Source organism: Myotis daubentonii, chromosome 1 (genome assembly GCF_963259705.1).
Source record: "Myotis daubentonii chromosome 1, mMyoDau2.1, whole genome shotgun sequence".
Classification (NCBI taxonomy): Eukaryota; Metazoa; Chordata; class Mammalia; order Chiroptera; family Vespertilionidae; genus Myotis; species Myotis daubentonii.
Window position 1 is genome coordinate 32,188,511 of NC_081840.1, and position 20,241 is coordinate 32,208,751.

Consider the following 20,241-nt stretch of genomic DNA (forward strand, 5'->3'; position numbering starts at 1 on the left):
AAACAAGTGAAAGTCATTAGACTAAAAATTTAATAAAGATTAATGTAAAATATAATAAACAAATTCATATACCTGAGTAGAAAATGGATTCTTTGCTTCCGTGTCTTCAGCAAAAAGTTTCTCAACCAATTCCAACTTGAATTCATTGACCATATCACTATCAACATCAAAACAATACTCACTGGGACTGGTAGGCTGTAAAAGGAATTAAATGTATTCACTTTCCCAGAATAAGCCTCTGTGTTTTGCTAGTTGTTAGAATTCTCCAACCAGATCTCAGACAATACACAACAAAGTCCATTTGTTCTATCAAATTTCATCTAGTGAAAAGTTAAATTTTTGAGCTTACACTTTTAACAATTTTTGCTAATTCAATAGCTTCCCCTTATCTGAGGTTTCACTTTCTGCAGTTTCTCAGTTACCTGTGGATAACTCAGGTCTGAAAACATTAAATGGGAAATCCCAAAAGTAAGCAATTGGTAAGTTTAAAATTTTGCATTGTTCTGAGTGTAATGAAATTTTGCACTGTCCCACTATGTCCTGCCATGGACATGAATCATCCCTTTGTCCAGCATATCCACACTATATACACTACCTATCCATTAGTTACTTAGTAGCCATCTTGGTTATCAGATCAACTGTCACAGTATTGCAGTGCTGTGTAACCAGAGATTAGGATGTGTTCTTCAGAAGGCTATGAGATGTCAAATCTCCTACTTTTAGCTTGCCAGTTTTGATTCCATAAATACTTAGTATGAAATTATTTACCACCTATTAAAACTTATTTGTGCCTCATGTATCAAGTCATCATATTCAGATCTGTTACCCAACTCTTGAGCATATTTTTAGATACAGGAAGCTCTAAAGTTGAAGCACTCTAGATTTAGAAATAGAGCCCTATGTGATACCTTTAGTCTTAGCCTAACCTTGCCCTTAAAGAGAACTTCTATTGTGAGAGAACTTGCATAAAAAACGGCTATTACGTATTTACTCTATGTTAGATTTGGTATTTTCATGTTATATTTACCGAAAATTTCAAAATAGTAATGGAAACTGTACTAAGCTGGGCAGAGCTTAGGGTCTTTCCGCTTTTAAGCCTTTTGCTGCTGGACAATTCTCCAACTCAATGGTTAATATGAATGGGCTTAGACCTATCATAGGCACACACAGTTTATTCTCTGTGGATGTCTAAATTCAAGGTTTTTATTTTTGTCTTATTGATATAGAGGAGCAACATAAGTTTTCCCTTTAGATTTCTGTTAAGCCAGTTCTTTCCCATGTTCCACTGAGGTCCAAGTCAAGCTCTTAACAATTATTGCAGTAATTTTAAAGTGCTAAAATGCACAAAAACAAAATCCATGACATGTGGTTCAAATTAAAGTTTGAATAAAATCTACAGATACATTCTTTCCTGAACATTACAATCTGAAATTTATCTTCTTATTACATCACAACACCTACCTCAGGTGAACTTTGTCTAGTACTTCCATCAGAAGGACTAGCGGGCTGATCTTGAATTTGGGGCATGGTAAAAGAAAGTTCCAATGACTCTGGATTTGGTTCTAATTTTAATGCAACTTCCTCATTGAGCGCAGGGTCGGCACTACTTCGAAGTGGCTCTGGAGTTTCAGAGGCAGGTAATGGAGACATTGCCAAATTTATACTCTGTAATTTTTCATTAGATGAGGGGAGCATTACATCATTATATAATGGAACTTCCTCAAGTTGTTGGTCATCAGTTTCTGTGTCTGTAGGGGGGAAAAAAATCAATTTAAAGAATATCTAGATTTTAACATATATAGAATATGTCCCTTTTTACCAAAGGTTTGTCTAGTTCGCTCAAACAACAAAAACGTTAGCCAATTTTCCTTAATCAGAAAGTTTACAGATACTATGGTATAACCATAAGTCTGAGTTATCTTTCTAACCCACTACTGCAACTCCTATTAATCTACATGACATAAAAAACCCCGTAATTCCAACCACTTCTTCATTAAAATTTACCCTAGTTTGAAATTATAATTTTCATTTTTAATGTTTGATATTGGTATGACTGCTTATTTATCCTTTAATGCAACTATACCAATTGCAATATAATTTTGCTAAATCGTGGAGAAAATATGACAGAATATAGAAATAGAAGAGTAGCTGAGAAAAATTAAAGTGGGGAGAAGAAATACCTTAAGGACACTTTGAAGCACAATTTCTAACAATGTGACACAAACAGGAATGCTGAGAAATTACAGAGGCAAAATATTTAAGCAAACACTTTTAAGAAGACTATGAAAAATGAAATATATAAGACCATGACGTCCAAATGATTACCAACAAAATGTTAGCATCAAGCTCAGTTAAAATGGGCTTGCATCAGCAGACACAATTTAGGCAATTAACAAACTACAGACCCACCATTGCTGCCAAAATCTAAAGATATGATTGTGTCTCCAGCTGCTGGGGCCAGCAAAGTTAAAGCATCAGGTTCCTTCTTAAGTTTATCAAAGAGGCTACTTGTATCTTCTGATTCAACTTTGGTGAATAGCTGAGTCATTTTCATATCTGAAGATTCAACTGGTTTGAGGACACATTCTGTTTGTTGAAGGGAGAAGATCAAGTCGTGCTGAATAATACCACTGTCAAAAAGAGAGATCAGTAATTCTTAAATGAGCAGTTGACACAATGGGGGTAGAGGAAAAGGGACTCTTATCTCTTAAAAAATTCTCCTTTAGGAAAAGGAACATTTTAAGATCTTGTGACCTAATCTCTCATTCATTTAGGGTTGAAAATACCAATATGAAATAAAGACCTATTAAAATTCACAGTATAAGATAATTCAAATATTTGACTAATTTCAATTAAGAAACTTCAGCTATCCTTTTGGGAAGAGTGGTGGTGACAAAGAAATGTAACAGTCAAATACATAAAAGACATAAATAGACCTTCCCAATTTTTATGTTGACTCATATAATGAAACTGGCACAGAAGAATTCTTTGGCAATAAGGATGGTCCTAGAATATAAAGATATATAGGTAAATGACTCAGGTCTTTCTAAGAGGGGTGCCATATTTTCTTTAGTGGTAGGAAAATGATATGGTGATATCACCTGTGGGGGTAGAGTTGAAAAGAGATAATAAACAGCTCCATATTCATTTGGCTTAAATATAAATGTTATTGCTCCTTTCATCAACAAATAGTATTTACTATGTGACATAAACTGATACAAAAATAAAATATCCAACCCACGCATGTCAAACTCAAAGGCTAACACGGGCCAAATAAACAAGGTTTAAGTTTATGCAGGCTGCAAAAAACAAAAGCTTCAATTTTCATAGAAACATAGGTTTATTTCGATAGAGACATGCTGAATACAAAGGGCTGAAATAAAAGAATAATCGTTAACATAAAATAATAGAGCATTTTAATAAAAATTATTTTTTCTTGAACATAAACTTACCTGACACCGAATAACTGCACAAATCAATAAGTGTAATGCAAATAAACCTATTTTGCTGTAGCCGGTTTGGCTCAGTGGATAGAGCGTTGGCCTGCAGACTGAAAGGTTCCAGGTTCGATTCTGGTCAAGGGCATGTATCTTGGTTGCGGGCACATCCCCAGTAGGGGGTGTGTAGGTGGCAGCTGATCGATGCTTCTCTGTCATCGATGTTTCTAACTCTCTATCCCTCTCCCTTCCTCTTTGTAAAAAACAAACAAAAAACCTATTTTTCTTGTTCTCCGAAAGCAAAATATTTCCTGTTGCGCACACCAAACAAGTCAGTACAAGCCTAATGATGTGGCAATCTGCTTTAACTAGTATTGCTTGAATACACACACACACACACACACACACACACACACACACACATCCTATCTAATAATAGACAAACACACTTCCCATTGGATAATCAGGGCGATATGCAAATTAACTGCCAACCAAGATGGCGGCCGGCAGCCAGGTAGCTGAAGCGAACAGGAGGCTTGCTTGCTCCAGTGATGGAGGAAGCCAAGGTTCCCCACCTGCCGCCACCCAGCTCCGAGCTGCACTCTAAGCAACTATGTTGCAATTATAGAAGCTAAACAATCCCCAGAAACCTGCTTTCAGCCAGCCAGGCCTCAGAGCTGGAGTTGCAACAGTGTTTCAATTATAGAAGCTAAACAAAGCCCAGATACCTGCTTTCAGCAGCCGAGGTCTCAGAGCTGGAGCTGAGCCTCAGAGCTAAAGCCGGCTCTCAGCTCCAGTGACAGCCATAGAAGGTAAATAAATCCCAGAATAAAAAAAGAAAAAAAAAGAAAAAAAGGAGAAGTTGGGAGCTTCAGTCACCCGCCAGCCTGAAAACGGCCCTCAGCCCCTCACCCAGACTGGCCAGGCACCCCAGTGGGGACCCCCACCCTGAAGGGGGTGTGACCAGCTGCAAACAGCCATCATCCCCTCATCCAGGCTGGCCAGGTACCCAAGCGGGACCCCCATCCTGATCCGGGACACCCTTCAGGGCAAACCAGCCGGCCCCGACCCGTGCACCAGGCCTCTATCTTATATAGTAACAGGGTAATATGCAAAATGACCCTAACAGCAGAAGGACTGGGAATGACTGGTCACTATGACACACACTGACCACCAGGGGGCAGATGCTCAATGCAGGAACTGCCCTCTGGTGGTCAGGGCGCTCTCACATGGGAGGAGCTCTGCTCAGCCACAAGCCAGGCTGATGGCTGCCAGTACAGCGGTGGTGGTAGGAGTCCTTTCTGCCTCCTCAGCAGTGCTAAGGATGTCCAACTGCAGTTTAGGCCTGCTCCCTGCTGGCAAGTGGACATCCCCCGAGGGCTGCCAGGCTGCCAGAGGGATGTCTGATTGCCATCTTTGGCCCAATACCCCCGGGGAGCGGGCCTAAGCCAGCAGGTGGTCACCCCCTGAGGGGTCCCAGACTGCGAGAGGGCACAGGCCGGGCTGAGGAAGCCCCCTTTCCCCCACCTCCCCGAGTTCACAAATTTTTGTGCACCGGGCCTCTAGTATATATATAAAAGGCTAATATGCAAAGTGTCCCCTCGGGAGTTTGATCGGGAGACCGGGAGTTCGATTGCTCGCTATGATGAGTGCTGACCACCAGGGGGCAGCGCGGAATAAAGGAAGGCCCCAGCCGGCAGCCAGAAGGCCATGATTCAGCCCTGATCACCAGCCAGGACTAGGGACCCTACCCATGTGTGAATTTTGTGCACCGGGCCTCTAGTTATGTATAACAGGATATTGTAAAAATTAAGTTACAACATTTCTATTAAAACGTTTCTTACATACCATTATATTGGCTGGGCCGCAAAAATATTCATTGTGGGCAGCATGCGGCTTGTGGCCCGCAAGTTTGACATGCTTGAGCCAACCCTTTCCTTCAAGTTTATAGAACACCCAACCCTTTCCCTCAAGTTTTATAGACCAGTGTGAAAGTAAATGTGCAAACAAAGTAATGATTGCTAAAATGGAGAAGGCTCGCTTCAGAGAGGGGCTCACAAGCTGAAACTTGGACTAAAATAGTATTTGTTAGGTAGACTGCGATGAGGGGGGAAAAGGGCATTCCAAGTAATTGATTCTTATGTAATGGGAAAGTCACCAAAACTCTTTGGCACTAATATTAAAACATTAAAGGATGGTGTCAGAATTGGCAAAAATAAAAACAAATGACCAAAGTCTTCCTAGCCATAGATGTTAGAAAGAGGGCTGCAATTATGAAAGCATGGGCATATAGAAGATAATGACAAGAAATGATGCTCTGCAAGTAGGTGAGGCTTTATCATGGAGGTGACCAAGGGATCTTTAAAACAATTCTAAAGAAAATGAGATGAGCAGGTATATACATGCAAGAAAAACCAGCGTGGTGGTAATGTGGAAGATGGACTAAATGGGGGCATTTGCCTACTGAAATTGATCAAACGAAAGATTCGTTTATGATATCTATAACATTCACAAGCCCATCAGCTAAGGGAACAACTCAAGAATATTCAAGAACCACGTATCACATTATACAGCCTTTTATAGTAATCTCACATAGAATTTAATTTAGTTCTCATATAACCTTTTGAATTAAGTATTATCATCTCTCAAATATGAATGAAATTCAGAGAAATGAGACTTTCCGAAGTTTATGGAGCAATGACAGAGCTACGACACAAACCTAACTATTCCAAGGCCAGTATTCCTACAAAAATAACATAGCTGTTGTGAGATAATACATGCTGACAGCTGTAGGACTAGAACAAACTAATCCATAGATCTGGTATTTTTTTAAGGTCTTTTAAAAAATAGGAGTGAAAAGAATGGGGATAGATAGCTATTGGTAGTAGTGGAATCACTGTAGAAAAGCTGGCCTGGAAACACAGATTAGAGTACTGAAAACCATAACTAGGTAGAAATGAGAAAATAAAATTCAGTTAATGTTGAAAACCTTTTCTCCCTTTAAAAGTAGAGTATCCAAAAAGAGTTATTACTTATTTTCCCAAAATATTTATTTTCCAAGCTTACCTCACAACAAAATTTACGCAGACAATGCATTGTGGTTGAGAGTTCTTAGTGTTATATATGACAGTTGCTTGAGTTTCAACCCAGACATAACCACCTCTTTTGGCAAGCATCCTGTACTGTCCTGTGGTTACTTGTCCTTTAGTAAACACTAGGAGTAAAATGGAAAGAGTCATGCGGAGAAAATAACAACTGAACTGTCAATCAAATGGATGTTAAATGTTGATTGTTGTTTTAAAAAAGGAGAGATGTTTACATTAATGGAATCAGTTGTAATTGTTTAAATTGAAAGAGAAAAAGCCCCAGCATAGCTGAAAATTTACCCAATTTTATTCTTCTAATCCCCAAAATAAATTCTTGTCACTTTAAATAAAATCAAAGCCAGGAAATGAGGGACAACCGTGACTAAAATTCCTTTACTGACTAGAGAATGAATAATAATCTCTAGCAAGAACATTCAAGAAAGAAGTATTGCTCTTATTTTCTTAAATTCCTGCTATAATTTCCAGATAACCAAAGATGCTTCAAATAGCTATGCTAGCATATTTGAATCTCAATTGATATGCTGAAGTCTTTGGCACTTGAGGTAATCTGAATTACTGATTTGGGAGAAAGTACTAGAGAAATAGTAAAGATGATATTATCATGAATATTGGTGGCCATTTGGTAGTTCATGACTAATCACATTCAGTGACATTCAGGCATCCCCAATCATACTGGGAAGTCATTTTCAGGTACAGATTCAACAGGCAAGTGAAAAATTCCAAAGTTTTACTTATCGTGGGATATTTAAATAATGTTTGAGTAAAATTGAAAAATGTATCTTATGTCCGGTACTTATTACCACTAGTACACGCTGTTAATCACTTTCACTTCACTAAACAATTCACTTCATTGCACAATTATTTTCTGAATGCTTCGTATGAATTCTGAAAATGATGCTACAATATCCTGCAATATATTTTTTTGAGCCTTTGTATTTAAAACACCTGGGAAGTTTTAGATATCAAATGATTCTGCTTTAACTAGTATTGCTTGAACAAATATAAAGCATAGATTTAATGTTAAGATCCTTTAGGAAGAGTTTTGTTAAGATATATCTAGAAAGACTGGTTAATATTAACCAAAAAGTTAAATGTACGTAGCTGTATGATCAAAAAGTAAAGAGACTGAAAAGAGTTAAAAGAGAATTTCAATGAGTTACTCCACTGTGCTTACTATCATGATGAGTTTTGGTCAGATGATCAGAGTCTAAAGCATGATAATATTCATAAATTGAGCGGCCCAAAAGTTCTTCTGGTTCATATCCCATCAATTCAGTAATTCTGTTAAATAAAAAATATAATAAGAAAAAAGAGAAATTAACTGATAATGAAACACTTTCCTTCTTTACGGTAATGAATACGCATTAATCTTATGAACAAGTGAATTTTAAAAAATAAAGAGCATTTTCCTTTGCTGAAAATAAATTTACATCTCATCTTTAGTAACTCTGCAGTTACTAAATATGGCACCATCTGTTTCTTTTAAGTTCTCTCGGTTCACCCTGTTATATAACCCTTTAATCCCTTTCATTCAAACATGTTACCTAGTTTTATCACATTGTATTGTATATACTTTTGGTAACAAGACAGGTTATTAATAAATAGATATGAAAAAAATAAATAAAAATAAATAGATATGAAGTACTGCAAAATTAAATGGCAAATGTCATAAAGGTAGTTATTAACACTTAATTTAAAATACATAGATTAAATCCAGAACACTATCTTGCCATAAAGTCAGATTCGTGTGTGTGTGTGTGTGTGTACACAAAATCACATTCTTCATAAAAAAAAGTCCACTAGGCAAGGCTTCATTTTGGGGGATCAATATCCAGTACAAAATTTCAGTATCATTAACCAAAGAGTATCTACATTAAATGGGAATAAAGGAATACCTATTATGTTGGTTTTAGAAGACGCTCTTGTACTTCATATTGGAAATTAATTATATAAAATCACAGGAATTCATTTCAGATGAAACAATGCTATCAAACTGAAGGTTGACTAGAACAAAATCCTTCTGATTTTCTGGCAGTTTCTTTAGGACAGAGACTAAATCTTACTATTCTCTGTAACCACAGTCTGAAATGGAACCCTTTTCATGGGAAAGAGAAAGCTCTTTTTAGCACTTCTTAGAAGAGAAATGTTCTCTTCTTTTCTGAAAGCAAAACATGAGGTAAGTTTTTTTATTTCTCAGAGTTTAGATTTCAAGGGACTTTCTGAGGTGTAAACAGAGGCTCCATAACAATATTAGTGTATCCCAAAATACCACCCCCCCAAATGAAATCACACCTCAATTTTAATTACAGAAAGCACACAGGGAAGATATTCTTCTCCTAAGAAATGTGTAAAAATAATACTGTTGTTTTTTCACACTTTAAGGAAAGATCTGTTGTAATTTATTCCAAAACAAACAGAAAGGTGATTTGTAAACAAAACAAAATAAAAATTAAGCCAACTCAAGCCAAAATCCAAAATTCTTTACAAAGGGACCTCCCTAAACATGTCTACACTAGGTGGCAGCATTTCAAAGGAAACCATTGTTTTAAAAAAACCCACAACATCCTTCTTTCTTTAAATTATGCTTTAAAAATAATTTTAATTGGTCTTCTGTAGCTTATACTAGTATGTTGAAATAATATTTCCATGAAATTAATTTTTTCATTATTTATACCTTTATATGTCTGTATGCCTGGCACTGTTCTAGGTATGAAATGGAAAGACAAAATTCAACATGTGGCTAATCTTCTAGTACACTTACCATACTACTTAAGAATAATGTGGTAAGCATAGGAATCAGAGACACCACCCTTACCCACAAGAAGGAATGGTGGGATAAAGGATGCTTTCTATAGGAGATTTATGAGTATAGAAGAGAGTCAAAGAGAGAACAAAACCACTTCAAGAAGAAGATACACCACAAGCAAAGACAGAGATGAGAAAATGGTTGGCACTGTATAGCGAACAAAGACTGGTGTGGTTAGAGGGGGCAAGCAGAAAGAGATGAGGCCAGAAAAGTAGGTAGGAGAATCAGATTAATGAGGGTCTTGTATATTATGTCAATAAACTCTGATTTAATCAGATGTCAATCAGTGTTTCTCAATCTGAGTTGAGATATGTCTACCAATAGGGATGCAAGAAGTCAAAACATACTAGTAAATATTTCCCTAGAAGGCCAATTTTTTTCATATTGGAGGAAGAAAGGTAAAAAGTTAACTTTAGAGGATTACAAACCTTATATTCTGTACCAAAAAGGAGAGGAATAATCCAGAAAATCTGATAAAAGTGTTTTTAATGGACTAAAAAACCTGTGATCTAAAACAACTATGCAGTATACCACTTATTCACTGTAAGTGTCTGGAGGGCAGAACTATTAAACTTCATTTCTACTTTAGTGCCAGTTACTGTCATGCACATAGTAGGTGCTCAAATTAACGTGTTGAATGACTGTAAGTGGAAATCTGTATAGTAAATAATAGCTATTTATGGGATATTTTAGATGTTAGAAGTTTGATATGTTAGATTTTACAATTTTTTATCTTTGTTCTTAGAGGTTAGAGATGTGAAGTTCCTACAAAGAACTCTAAGCAGAAAAATAACTAGTTAAACTCAAAACCTTACTTTGCTGAATTCTAAACTGGCTGTCTTTATTCCTCTGTCATGATCATTTTGTTAATTTTCTTAAATAACCTTTCTCTTTCTAGCTTCATCACTTTCCTTTTTCCCAGCCTACCCCTACACTTTGTTACTAAATTCAAAAAATAATAAATAATTCCTCAAAAAAGGAGGGCATTTCTGTTCTATTATACATTCACATGAATACTGCCAGTAAATGCCATAAAATACTTCTTAGCTCTATCTTCATTTTTCTTAAAAAGTTGACACCAGAGTTTGTGAAGCACTCATTATGTGTGCTAGGCACTCAACAAACTCTTTTGATCCTAGTAACAGCCTTTTGAAGTATGACCCTCATTTTAGCTAAGAAACATGAGATTTAGAACAGTTCAGTTCTAAGACCAAGGCTACACTGTAAGTACCAGAGCTGTAGGCCAGGACTGAATCCAGGATTATGTGATTCCAAAGCCAGCACTCTTAACATTTCCTTGTCCAATGGGGTGAGGCATTCTTAACTACATTACGGCTAAATGCTTAAAACTGGCTTTCTCATATAATCTTCACAATGACCAATAAAATAGGTGTTACTAAAGTTGAAAAAACTGAGCTAATGAGTCCAAGATCATTTCCAAAAAAGGCAGCAAAGTCAACACTTAATAGTCTGGCTACAGAATCTATGCCGTTAGCCATAGAATTTTTTAGTGAAAAAAAAAAAAAATGGGACAAGCAGGCAAATAATCATAACAGTAGACTAAATGCTATGAGAGATATATAGAAACATGGGGAGTGCTCTGGCTATAGGTGTAGGAGACACACCAGAAGGGGTTCACCCTTCTACTGATTAATCTGGAGAAGTAGGCAGAGGCCAGATCATAAATATCCTTGGTTGGCTGGAGGAAAACTGGTGCCAGCAGCCAGGGGAAGGAAGGGCTATTGCGCGAATCTTCGTGCAACAGGCTTCTAGTTAAGTATAAAGAGGGTAAAAAAAAAAAGGATGACTTCCAAATTTTTGCTGGAGTTATGTGCCTACAGTGGTATATTTAATCATGATAGGCATTATAGGAAGAAAGCCAGGTTTGAAGTTATTATTTGGGGCAGTAGTAGTGCAGTTCAGTTATAGAAAGATTTAGTTTACATATGGTAGAGGATCTATCCAGAAAAAAAATTAAACTGGTAATTAAATAGAAATATTTAGGAATATAAATTTGGAAATGGCAATAGAAACCATAGGCAGGGATTAAGCTGCTCAGGAAAAATCCACAGGGCAAGGAGATGACCAAACACTTTTCTTTCTAGTCCATAACCAAAAGTAATCGATCCTTCCTCAAATTATGTATTGTGTATCTTTGAAATGTATTTATTTTCTCTATAAATTAATGAGTCCCTAAAGGAAAAGAAAAACCTCATCTTAATTTCTGAAAAGCATGTGGTAACATATGCATAGTACAAACCAAGTATTCAATGTGGCTGAACTAATCTACAAAGTTAATATTACTGAGTCCTAGGATGTATCATGGTATTCAGCTTAGTAGGAGTCTTTACTATAAAATAAACAGTTTTTTAAAGTTGTGGATTTGTGGATTTATGAAAATTTTCAAGTTATATTTTATACCTCACTTACCTTTCATCACAGTAAGAAAATTTCATATCCAGGCTGTGTCGACTGAGAAAAGTCTTGCTATCTAATGGAATTTCAATATTTGATGGATGAGGAATGGGTTCACAAATCAGCACCAAGCATGTCATAGGTGGTTTCTTATACCCACACTGAGACTGGTTACCGTTGGTATCGTACACATGAATATGTCCTGTGCAGTGAAGTACCTGTGTATGAAGAAAAAGCAGTTTTTTTAAAATATACAATGCTAGAAAAAAACAAATACAGCAATAAGTAGTTGAGTCTGATATGGCAAGTAAACACTGGTAAAAATTTACTGTCATTAGTAGATAAACTATATTTCTGAAAATCAATAAATGTTTTCCCTACACCACCCCTGGCCTACTACACCTCAGGCATCACAGTTTAATTACTCTTTTTAAAAATCTCCTTCATACAACAAATCTGTGCTGATTTTTCATTCAGCTGGTCATCATAGCTGTGTGATGGTTATCTCTTGCTTTAATGACAGCTTTAACACAGAGCAAAACAAATGATACAACAATGAATTAAAAATTGAGTTCTATAAAGATTCAAACTCTGAATGGTTGGCAAAGCCAACTGACTAAGTTAGCTCAGTAAGCCAGTGTCAATTCACATTATGCCTCAAACTGGCAAATTAATGTACTGTTTGGATGTTAAACCTGCAAATGCCAAGGAACAAATCTAAGTTTTCCCTCACAGTGCTAAAGCTACTTAATACTAGCAATGTCAAGATGAATGAAACTCTCTATAAATCAAGTGCATCACCACTCACAAACCATTTTTACTTACCTTCCATGTTGCAGACTTTATGTTCATAGTTCTCCCTCGGCTAGTTAGGGTACACTTCATTCTGAGAAAAAAGCTTCGCTGTGTATTTTGCTCTTTACCCTTTTTCACAAGGCCTAAGGAAAGCAGGAAATAAAGTTTAAAACCTTAAATATGCAAATTTGTTACAGTAAGAGTAGCACACCTGGGAGATGTTCAATTAAACATCCCACCATGAACAAAAAGAGTCACACTCACTTTGCCCACTCCAACACATCCAGCAACCTAACACTCCGAGTCAGTACTGGGTTTATAACAGCAGTGATTCCGAGTTGGTAGGAATTAACAGTTGAGTAATAGCAGTAATCATTTCACATTCAAGCCAGTAATGTTGGTCAAATTGCAAAGAAATATAAATGTGGTATGAATTTGTCTGCAAACTATGCTATCAGTGCATAAGCAACCCCCCAAAAAAGGAACTTCAGCAAACTCTTCCAAACCTTTACTAAATCTATTAGTTCAATTTATAATAAGTACTCCATTATTTACAGAACTTCTAAAATAGAAAATTTCTTCAATAGCAAATAAACATTTTTATATATCTGATTTTTCCTTGAATCATTCTATGAAGCAGGCAGGAAACTATTTCTATCTTGTTACTAGGGGGGAAAAAGTAAATGACTTTTCAAAGCCAAATTGGAATTAAATCAATTCAGGCCTATTTACTCATATTCCAAACCTCATATAACTAAAAAATGAGATTACAACACTCAAATAGCACTTGATTTCTTATCTTCATTGATCAGTCTGATTGAGTGTTTATTATTCAGGAACTGGACTAGATATTGCAGGCAATACAAAGATGAATAAGACACACTGCCTTTCCTGAAGAAGTTAAACATTTAGATGCAGGAAAGTTAATGACGATACAATGCAGAGTTAAGTGCCCAAGACTTACAAGAACGCTTTAAAGAAGTATAGAGAGAGCTTAGAAGATAACTTCTAGTCCAGGGGAAATCAGGAAGTTCTTAGAAAGAGACATTAGTATTTCGACAAGTAGAGATGAGTTGAAGGGTATTATTCCAGATACAAGGAAGAGAAGGAAAAGCACATAGGTGGGGAAAATAGCACATTTGGGGACCAGTGCTAGAAAGTTGAGTTTGGCCACAATATAAAGAGTAATGAGACAAAATTAGAAGAGAAGGTTAGAGCTGTAGCTCTGGAGGGCTACAATGAATTCAGCCTTAAATATAAAACATGGAGTTTCTAAAAAATTCTGAGATGGGAAGCACAATCAGGAACTTAAATAACATTAATCTAGCAGCAACATATAGGATGTATAAGAATTAGAATACATGATGGCAATGAGGGACTGAACAGTAGCAGAAGTAAGAAGGATGACAAAGGATACATAAAATGGTATTACCTATAAAAACTTAGAAATTGATAGAAGGCAGCAGAGAAATTTGAAGATTTGAAGATTTTTAAGGCTAGTATATTGAAAGAAAAGTGTCAAGTGGAAAAGAAACAAGTAAAGTTTAAATTTTGACCGGGTTAGCTAGAATGTTAGACTCTTGAAGAAGAGGAGGAGTTATAGCTCAGACTTGTAATAATGGAACTAGGCAAGTTAGGGCAGTTTTGGTGCTAACACAAGTTATTTGGATTTACCTAAATAAGGATTTAATTTGCCCTCCTTAGAAGTGTTTGAGAATGGATTTTAAAAAGATGCCACACACCATACTGGTCTTAGTTATGGTATAAGGCAGTGATGGCAAACCTTTTGAGCTCGGCATGTCAGCATTTTGAAAAACCCTAACTTAACTCTGGTGCCAGGTCACATAGAGAATTTTTTTTTTTGATATTTGCAACCATAGTAAAACAAAGATGTATATTTTTGATATTTATTTTATATATTTAAATGCCATTTAACAAAGAAAAATCAACCAAAAAAATGAGTTCGTGTGTCACCTGTGACACGCGGTCATAGGTTCGCTATCACTGGTATAAGGGCATGTGTGTAGAGGCTGATGGTGGCAACAGTGATCCACATGTAAACTCTTTGGGGTATTCTCAGTCCTTTATAATCTAAGCTTAAATTGGATTGACCTTTGAAACCCAAAGCCGTTGAATTAGGACATGAAGATAAATTTAAACACCAAGGTAGTAGAAAAGTACTAGCATTTTCCTAATGGAAGAAACATTTCTAAAGAAATAAATTTTCAGCCTTCTAAAAAAATAAATCATATTTTATAATGTCTTATAAAATCTAAAGAATCTTTTTAACATTTAAATGAAAGAATAATAGGATTGGCCCTGGCCAGGAGCTCAGTTGGCTACAGCACTGTCCGGATATGCCATGGTTGCGGGTTCCATCCCTGGTCAGGGCACATACAAGAATCAACCAAAGGATGCATACATAAGTGGAACAACAAATCGGTTTCTCACTCTCCCTCTCTCCCCCCAAAATCAGTAATAATAAAAAAAGGATAGGACTACATTGTGTAAATACACCAATAATAGCTCTTAGTGTACCATTAAAATGTGATGCACTATAGCAGCCCTTTTCTAAAAGTGAAAATCTGCATTTTTGTTTCTCAATAAAACAAATAAAAAATTAACTGCATAAGGAATGATTTTTTAAAAATATATTTTATTGATTTTTTTTTTTTTTACAGAGAGGAAGGTGAGAGGGATAGAGAGTTAGAAACATCGATGAGAGAGAAACATCGATCAGCTGCATCCTGCACACCCCCCCCCACCCCCCTCCCGGGGATGTGCCCACAACCAAGGTACATGCCCTTGACCGGAATCAAACCCGGGACTCTTCAGTCCGCAGGCCGATGCTCTATCCACTAAGCCAAACCGGTTTGGCCAGGAATGATTTTTAAAAATGTTTATGTGCTTGGTTAAAAACATATATTTAAACTATATTAAGCAGACTATATTTGATTTAGAATGACACATTACCAAATCAAAACAAGACTTCCTAATATCCATCCACTTATGGTCTGGTGATGGAAGCACTGAGCAGCCAATAGAAACCCTAATCCCCTTAATTCATATACTAAACTAATTGAGAACCCACACAGGTCTTTGCTTAGCATTTATTTACTCCTCCTTTATAGAATTTTAAAAAGTAAGCATTTGCTTTCCAAGTTCACAGTAAACACACAGTATGAAATTTAAAGACAGGAGAGGGCTCCTGCTGACAAGGTGGCAAATGGCAGTAGAATGTAGTGAGAGTTGGTGAATATAAAAAGAGCTCTAACATGTGAACTCTAGAGCCAGTCCACCCGAATTTAAGCTATGCTCTACCATTTACCCACCCAGTAATGGGCAAACTACTCAATAACTCTGTGCCCCAATTTCCTCAGTAAAACAGAAATAATAACAGTATCTTCACAGGACTGTTGTGAAGAATACAGGAGTTAGAGAAAGCACATAAATTCAGAGAACAGTGTCCTGGCACAGTGTAGTCTCTGAATAGAGGTTACCTATTATTATAAATGAGATAAGATGAAAAAGAAATCATTAAAAAAACTATTCAAAAGTACTAGAATTTTTAATACAGAAAGCAAACAAACATACACTTAAATTAGAGAGCTGCAAAGAACCACCACAGAGCATAAAGACAAATTTTCATTATAACTTTCAGTCATGAAAGCTACAATGAAAATTTACAAATTATGATCAGGATACTCTATTTAAGAGGGCACGGGTATGAAAAAACTTTCTTTACTTGTTAAGTTTTTAAGTGCAGATTCCTGATAGGCTGTAGAGTAAGTAGTAGAGCAGTGACAGAGGGTGCTCTGAGTACAGCAGTCACCTCCTTATCTGGGCATTTTGCTTTCTTCAGTTTCATTTACCCACAGTTAACCCTGGGTCCAAAAATAGTAAATGGAAACTTCCAGAAATAAATAATTCATGTTTTGAATTTCGGGGTGGGGTGGGGTCGGGAGGTACTTTCCCCAAATCTTGGAACATTTGGTTATTTTTAACAATTTATTCTTAGGAGTTAGAGGTGTTAGGTCTTTTTTGTTGTTGATAATGTGGGGTCATCCATAATGTAACACTTTGTAATTAATTACATATTCTCAAGTTACTGTGAACATCATGAAAGGTCAAATAAGCAAGTATTATGTTCTTTAAAATCTCTTTTCTTTTTCTTGAGCCTTTAGAAAGCTTAAATTCAAATGGAGACGTCAACTTTAGTAATTGTCTAAAATCCTATAATCTGCCATTTGTATTGACGTCTTGTTTTAATGTTGTATTTTAATTTGTAACTTCCTTGGTCCTGATCTTTATTTATTTTTCCATTTTATGTTATCTATTCTTATAGCTATATATTTGTGGAATTAGGTGGGCTTTAAAAACATTTTTTTACATATTTTTAATGAAATTCTTTAAAAATAGAATGGATTTAACCAAGAATAGAATAACATTTAATTAACATGAAATGATGTTTTGCCTTAGTACAATAACAAAATCTAAAAATTAGTAACAGAATCTGATCAGGTAAAACCACCTGTCACATTATATCAAACAATAGACTTTTCTTCTCACCATTTCTGTGTGTAAGCATTTCTCTCATTTCCTCATGGTCACACGGATGAGTAAAATCAAACACACTGTGTCCAGTTAGTTCAAACTGTAAACATATTTTAAAAAATTAGATCTACATCATAAAATCATAAATATATAAAGAAGGACTCTTAATATAAGGGTATTTTACCTGAGTCAACCCCATGTATTTGTTCACATTATCAGAAATGTAAATCATGTCACCATCATCTGTGAGAACCATAACAAAACCATCCAGGGCTTTCAAATAAAAGCAATTCATTTGCGCCTTCATTTCATCTTCAATATCCAAATCACCTAAAAAGAGCACAAACAAAAGGAAAATAATTTAAAAGTTATACTTAAATGAATACTTAGATGTTTCAATAAAGTTTTCTCCATTTATTTAAGACACATAACATATATTTTTTCTGTATATTAAAATTAAAATCTCTGCCCCCTCGTCACTCTCCTTTTAACACAGAACAGTCAAGGCCAGAGAACAGGAAGACTAAAATTAGATCTGCCAGCTACTTTTAATGATTATTTAAAGTAATACAGCAAGGCAAGGCAAACCACTGAAAAGAGAAAGAATGATCATGTTAATAAAAGATAGGTAGGTAGGGCCCTGGCCAGGAGGATCAGTTTGTTGGAGCGTTGTCCCATACCCCAGAAGGTTGAGGGTTCAATTCTTGGTTGGGGCACGTGCCTGATGTTTCTCTTTCATATAAATCTCTCTCTCTCTCAAATCAGTAAAAGTATCCTTCAGTGAGGGGGAAAGGGGAAGGAGATAGGTAGGTAGGTGGGGCAGGAAATAAAGAGGGGCAAAAGGCCTGAAGCTTTAAAAGCATGTAATAAAAAGGCAATCATATTAAGAGAGAATTGAGAGTATGACCATCCTCTAAATATAATTTCTAATTACTTTTAATTTCTAATTTTTAGGCCTAGTATGCCCTAGTAAAACAACTCACCAGCATCCAGAAGTTTCCTCACACGCAGATAGCTGATGGTAAGCCTCATAACAGAAGCCTTATCAAGATGCGAACTCACGTTATGGGGAAGTGGCAACTGATGAGCAAGCTCATAAAAAACTTCAGACTCTTTACTTCGCCGAGATCTGGCTGCATCTCTAGACTTTTCTTTTCGACGTTCAGAACTTATCCTATTTAACAAAAAGGAATGGGAGGGGGGAGAAAAGAGACAGGAAATTTATGTTAGTTTGCCTTTGCTTGAATAAACTAAATTTACATTCTGCTTACCATTGAAGGATTAGAAGATACTATGTAATGAAATTATATAGAGATTTTTCTACCACATGAATGCATTTTTAATAGAGAGTTATAGACATTTTTGGATAGAGAGTTATAGAAATTTTTGGATTACTGCAGACATCAGAACTCCCAAGAAGAAGTCCAACATGAAGTTTTAAACCTGTCTGAAACAGGTGTTTCCTCCCTGGCAGGTCAATTTGAAGAGGATGTTTTTGTTTTAGCCCAAATCTGAAAAATAGCCTGCATATGAAGGCTGCACCTTCATAGCCATTCAAAAAGTCTCAACATAGAGAAATCATGATTACGTCTAGAGAAAGAGAAGTTGTGCATAGTAACTTGAAAGCTGGTGTTTTTAAACAGATAGAATAGTAATAGCTACAAATACATTTTTTTTAAATATATTTTATTGATTTTTTACAGAGAGGAAGGGAGAGGGATAGAGAGCCAGAAACATCGATGAGAGAGAAACATCGATCAGCTGCCTCCTGCACACTCCCCCACTGGGGATGTGCCCACAACCAAGGTACATGCCCTTGACCGGAATCGAACCTGGGACCCTTCAGTCCGCAGGCTGACGCTCTATCCACTGAGCCAAACCGGTTTCGGCTACAAATACATTTTTGACTCAAGTTTTCTTTTGACTCCAATACTCTCCCACCCTCCCTTTTATCATATGAGCAGTAGTGACTATAAGCTACAGGAATTTATATTAGCAGCTATAATAAACTACTGTTTTCAGGTTGCTTACTCCCTTAACAGCCCCTAGCTATGACTAGCATAATAGGTACTAACTAAATGTGGGTTTATAAAAAAAAAAGATGTGGCACAGTACTAAGAAAGGAATGTATTAATAAAGATTAACAAAGGTGTTAATAAGGTATCTTTGGGGAACTCTTTCAAGAATAAAGACAGTAAAAAACATTTTCATAAATCAGACCATGCAGAATTGAGTTTCTCTGCTTAACTGCATAGCAACAAAGCTAAACTGGGTTCTGTACTTAGCTTCTTCTTTAATAGCTATTAAAACCTACAGTGTGCCAAACATTGCCCTCTACAAGGTGTTTAGTTCTCTCATAACAACCTATAAATTGGTTAAATATTGTCAGATGATGAAATGGGGATGCAGCTGGTTAAAAATAGCCAATATGTAGCAGATGGGATTTGAACCCAGGTGTTTGTTTGTTTTTACTTCAAAATCTTTGCTCTTCCACAACGTTTTATCTTCTTAATGGAGAATGCTGCTTCTGTCTCACTCAGCTGCTTTCCTATAACATTCAACCTAATCCTGATGAGTCAATTACTTATTAAACTAGGGGCCCGGTGCACGAAATTCGTGCACTGTGTGTGTGTGGGGGGGGGGGGGGGGAGAGAGTGTCCCTCAGCCCAGCCTGCCCCCTCTCACATACTGGGGGCCCTCAGGCGTTGACCCCCATCACCCTCCAATCGCAGGATCAGCCCCTTGCCCAGGCCTGACGCCTCTGACAGAGGCGTCAGGCCTGGGCAGGGGACCCTCATGTCCCCCCATCACTGGTTCTGCCCCCAGCCCCCTCCGATTGCTGGCTCTGCCCCTTGCCCAGGCCTGACGCCTCCGCCAGAGGTGTCAGGCTTGGATAGGGGACCCCCAACTCCCCCCGATCACTGGCTCTGGCCCCCGCCCAGGCCTGAGGCCTCTGGCCCAGGAATCATGCCTGGGCAGGGGACCCCCATCTCCCTCTGATCGCTTACTCCACCCCCCGCCCAAGCCTGACGCCTCTGACCCAGGCTTCAGGCCTGGGCAAGGGGACCATCATATCCTCCAATCCCTGGCTCAGCCCCCCGCCCAGGCCTGATGCCTCGGCCAGGAG

General features: G+C 37.0%; 1 protein-coding gene and 1 long non-coding RNA gene across 3 annotated transcripts in view; one reads left to right on the forward strand and one right to left on the reverse strand.

Moving 5' to 3' along the window:
• LOC132233467 (uncharacterized) overlaps positions 1–18,384 on the forward strand; it is a 30,444-nt gene extending 12,060 nt beyond the window's left edge. Inside the window, exon 2 of the long non-coding RNA XR_009452638.1 lies at positions 18,069–18,384. This is a non-coding gene — a long non-coding RNA (uncharacterized LOC132233467). The remainder of the gene's footprint in view (positions 1–18,068) is intronic.
• Positions 1–20,241, reverse strand: part of HIF1A (hypoxia inducible factor 1 subunit alpha) — a 52,978-nt gene that overhangs the window by 7,289 nt on the left and 25,448 nt on the right. The window contains exons 2-11 of one of the 2 annotated variants that reach the window (XM_059694178.1): positions 18,098–18,288; positions 17,299–17,444; positions 17,130–17,214; positions 12,591–12,703; positions 11,781–11,983; positions 7,719–7,825; positions 6,504–6,651; positions 2,410–2,630; positions 1,462–1,748; positions 73–195 (exon numbers count right to left, since the gene is read on the reverse strand). In XM_059694178.1, the coding sequence (XP_059550161.1) occupies positions 73–195; positions 1,462–1,748; positions 2,410–2,630; positions 6,504–6,651; positions 7,719–7,825; positions 11,781–11,983; positions 12,591–12,703; positions 17,130–17,214; positions 17,299–17,444; positions 18,098–18,288 (1,624 nt within the window). The remainder of the gene's footprint in view (positions 1–72; positions 196–1,461; positions 1,749–2,409; positions 2,631–6,503; positions 6,652–7,718; positions 7,826–11,780; positions 11,984–12,590; positions 12,704–17,129; positions 17,215–17,298; positions 17,445–18,097; positions 18,289–20,241) is intronic. The other variant, XM_059694189.1, reaches the window with a different exon arrangement.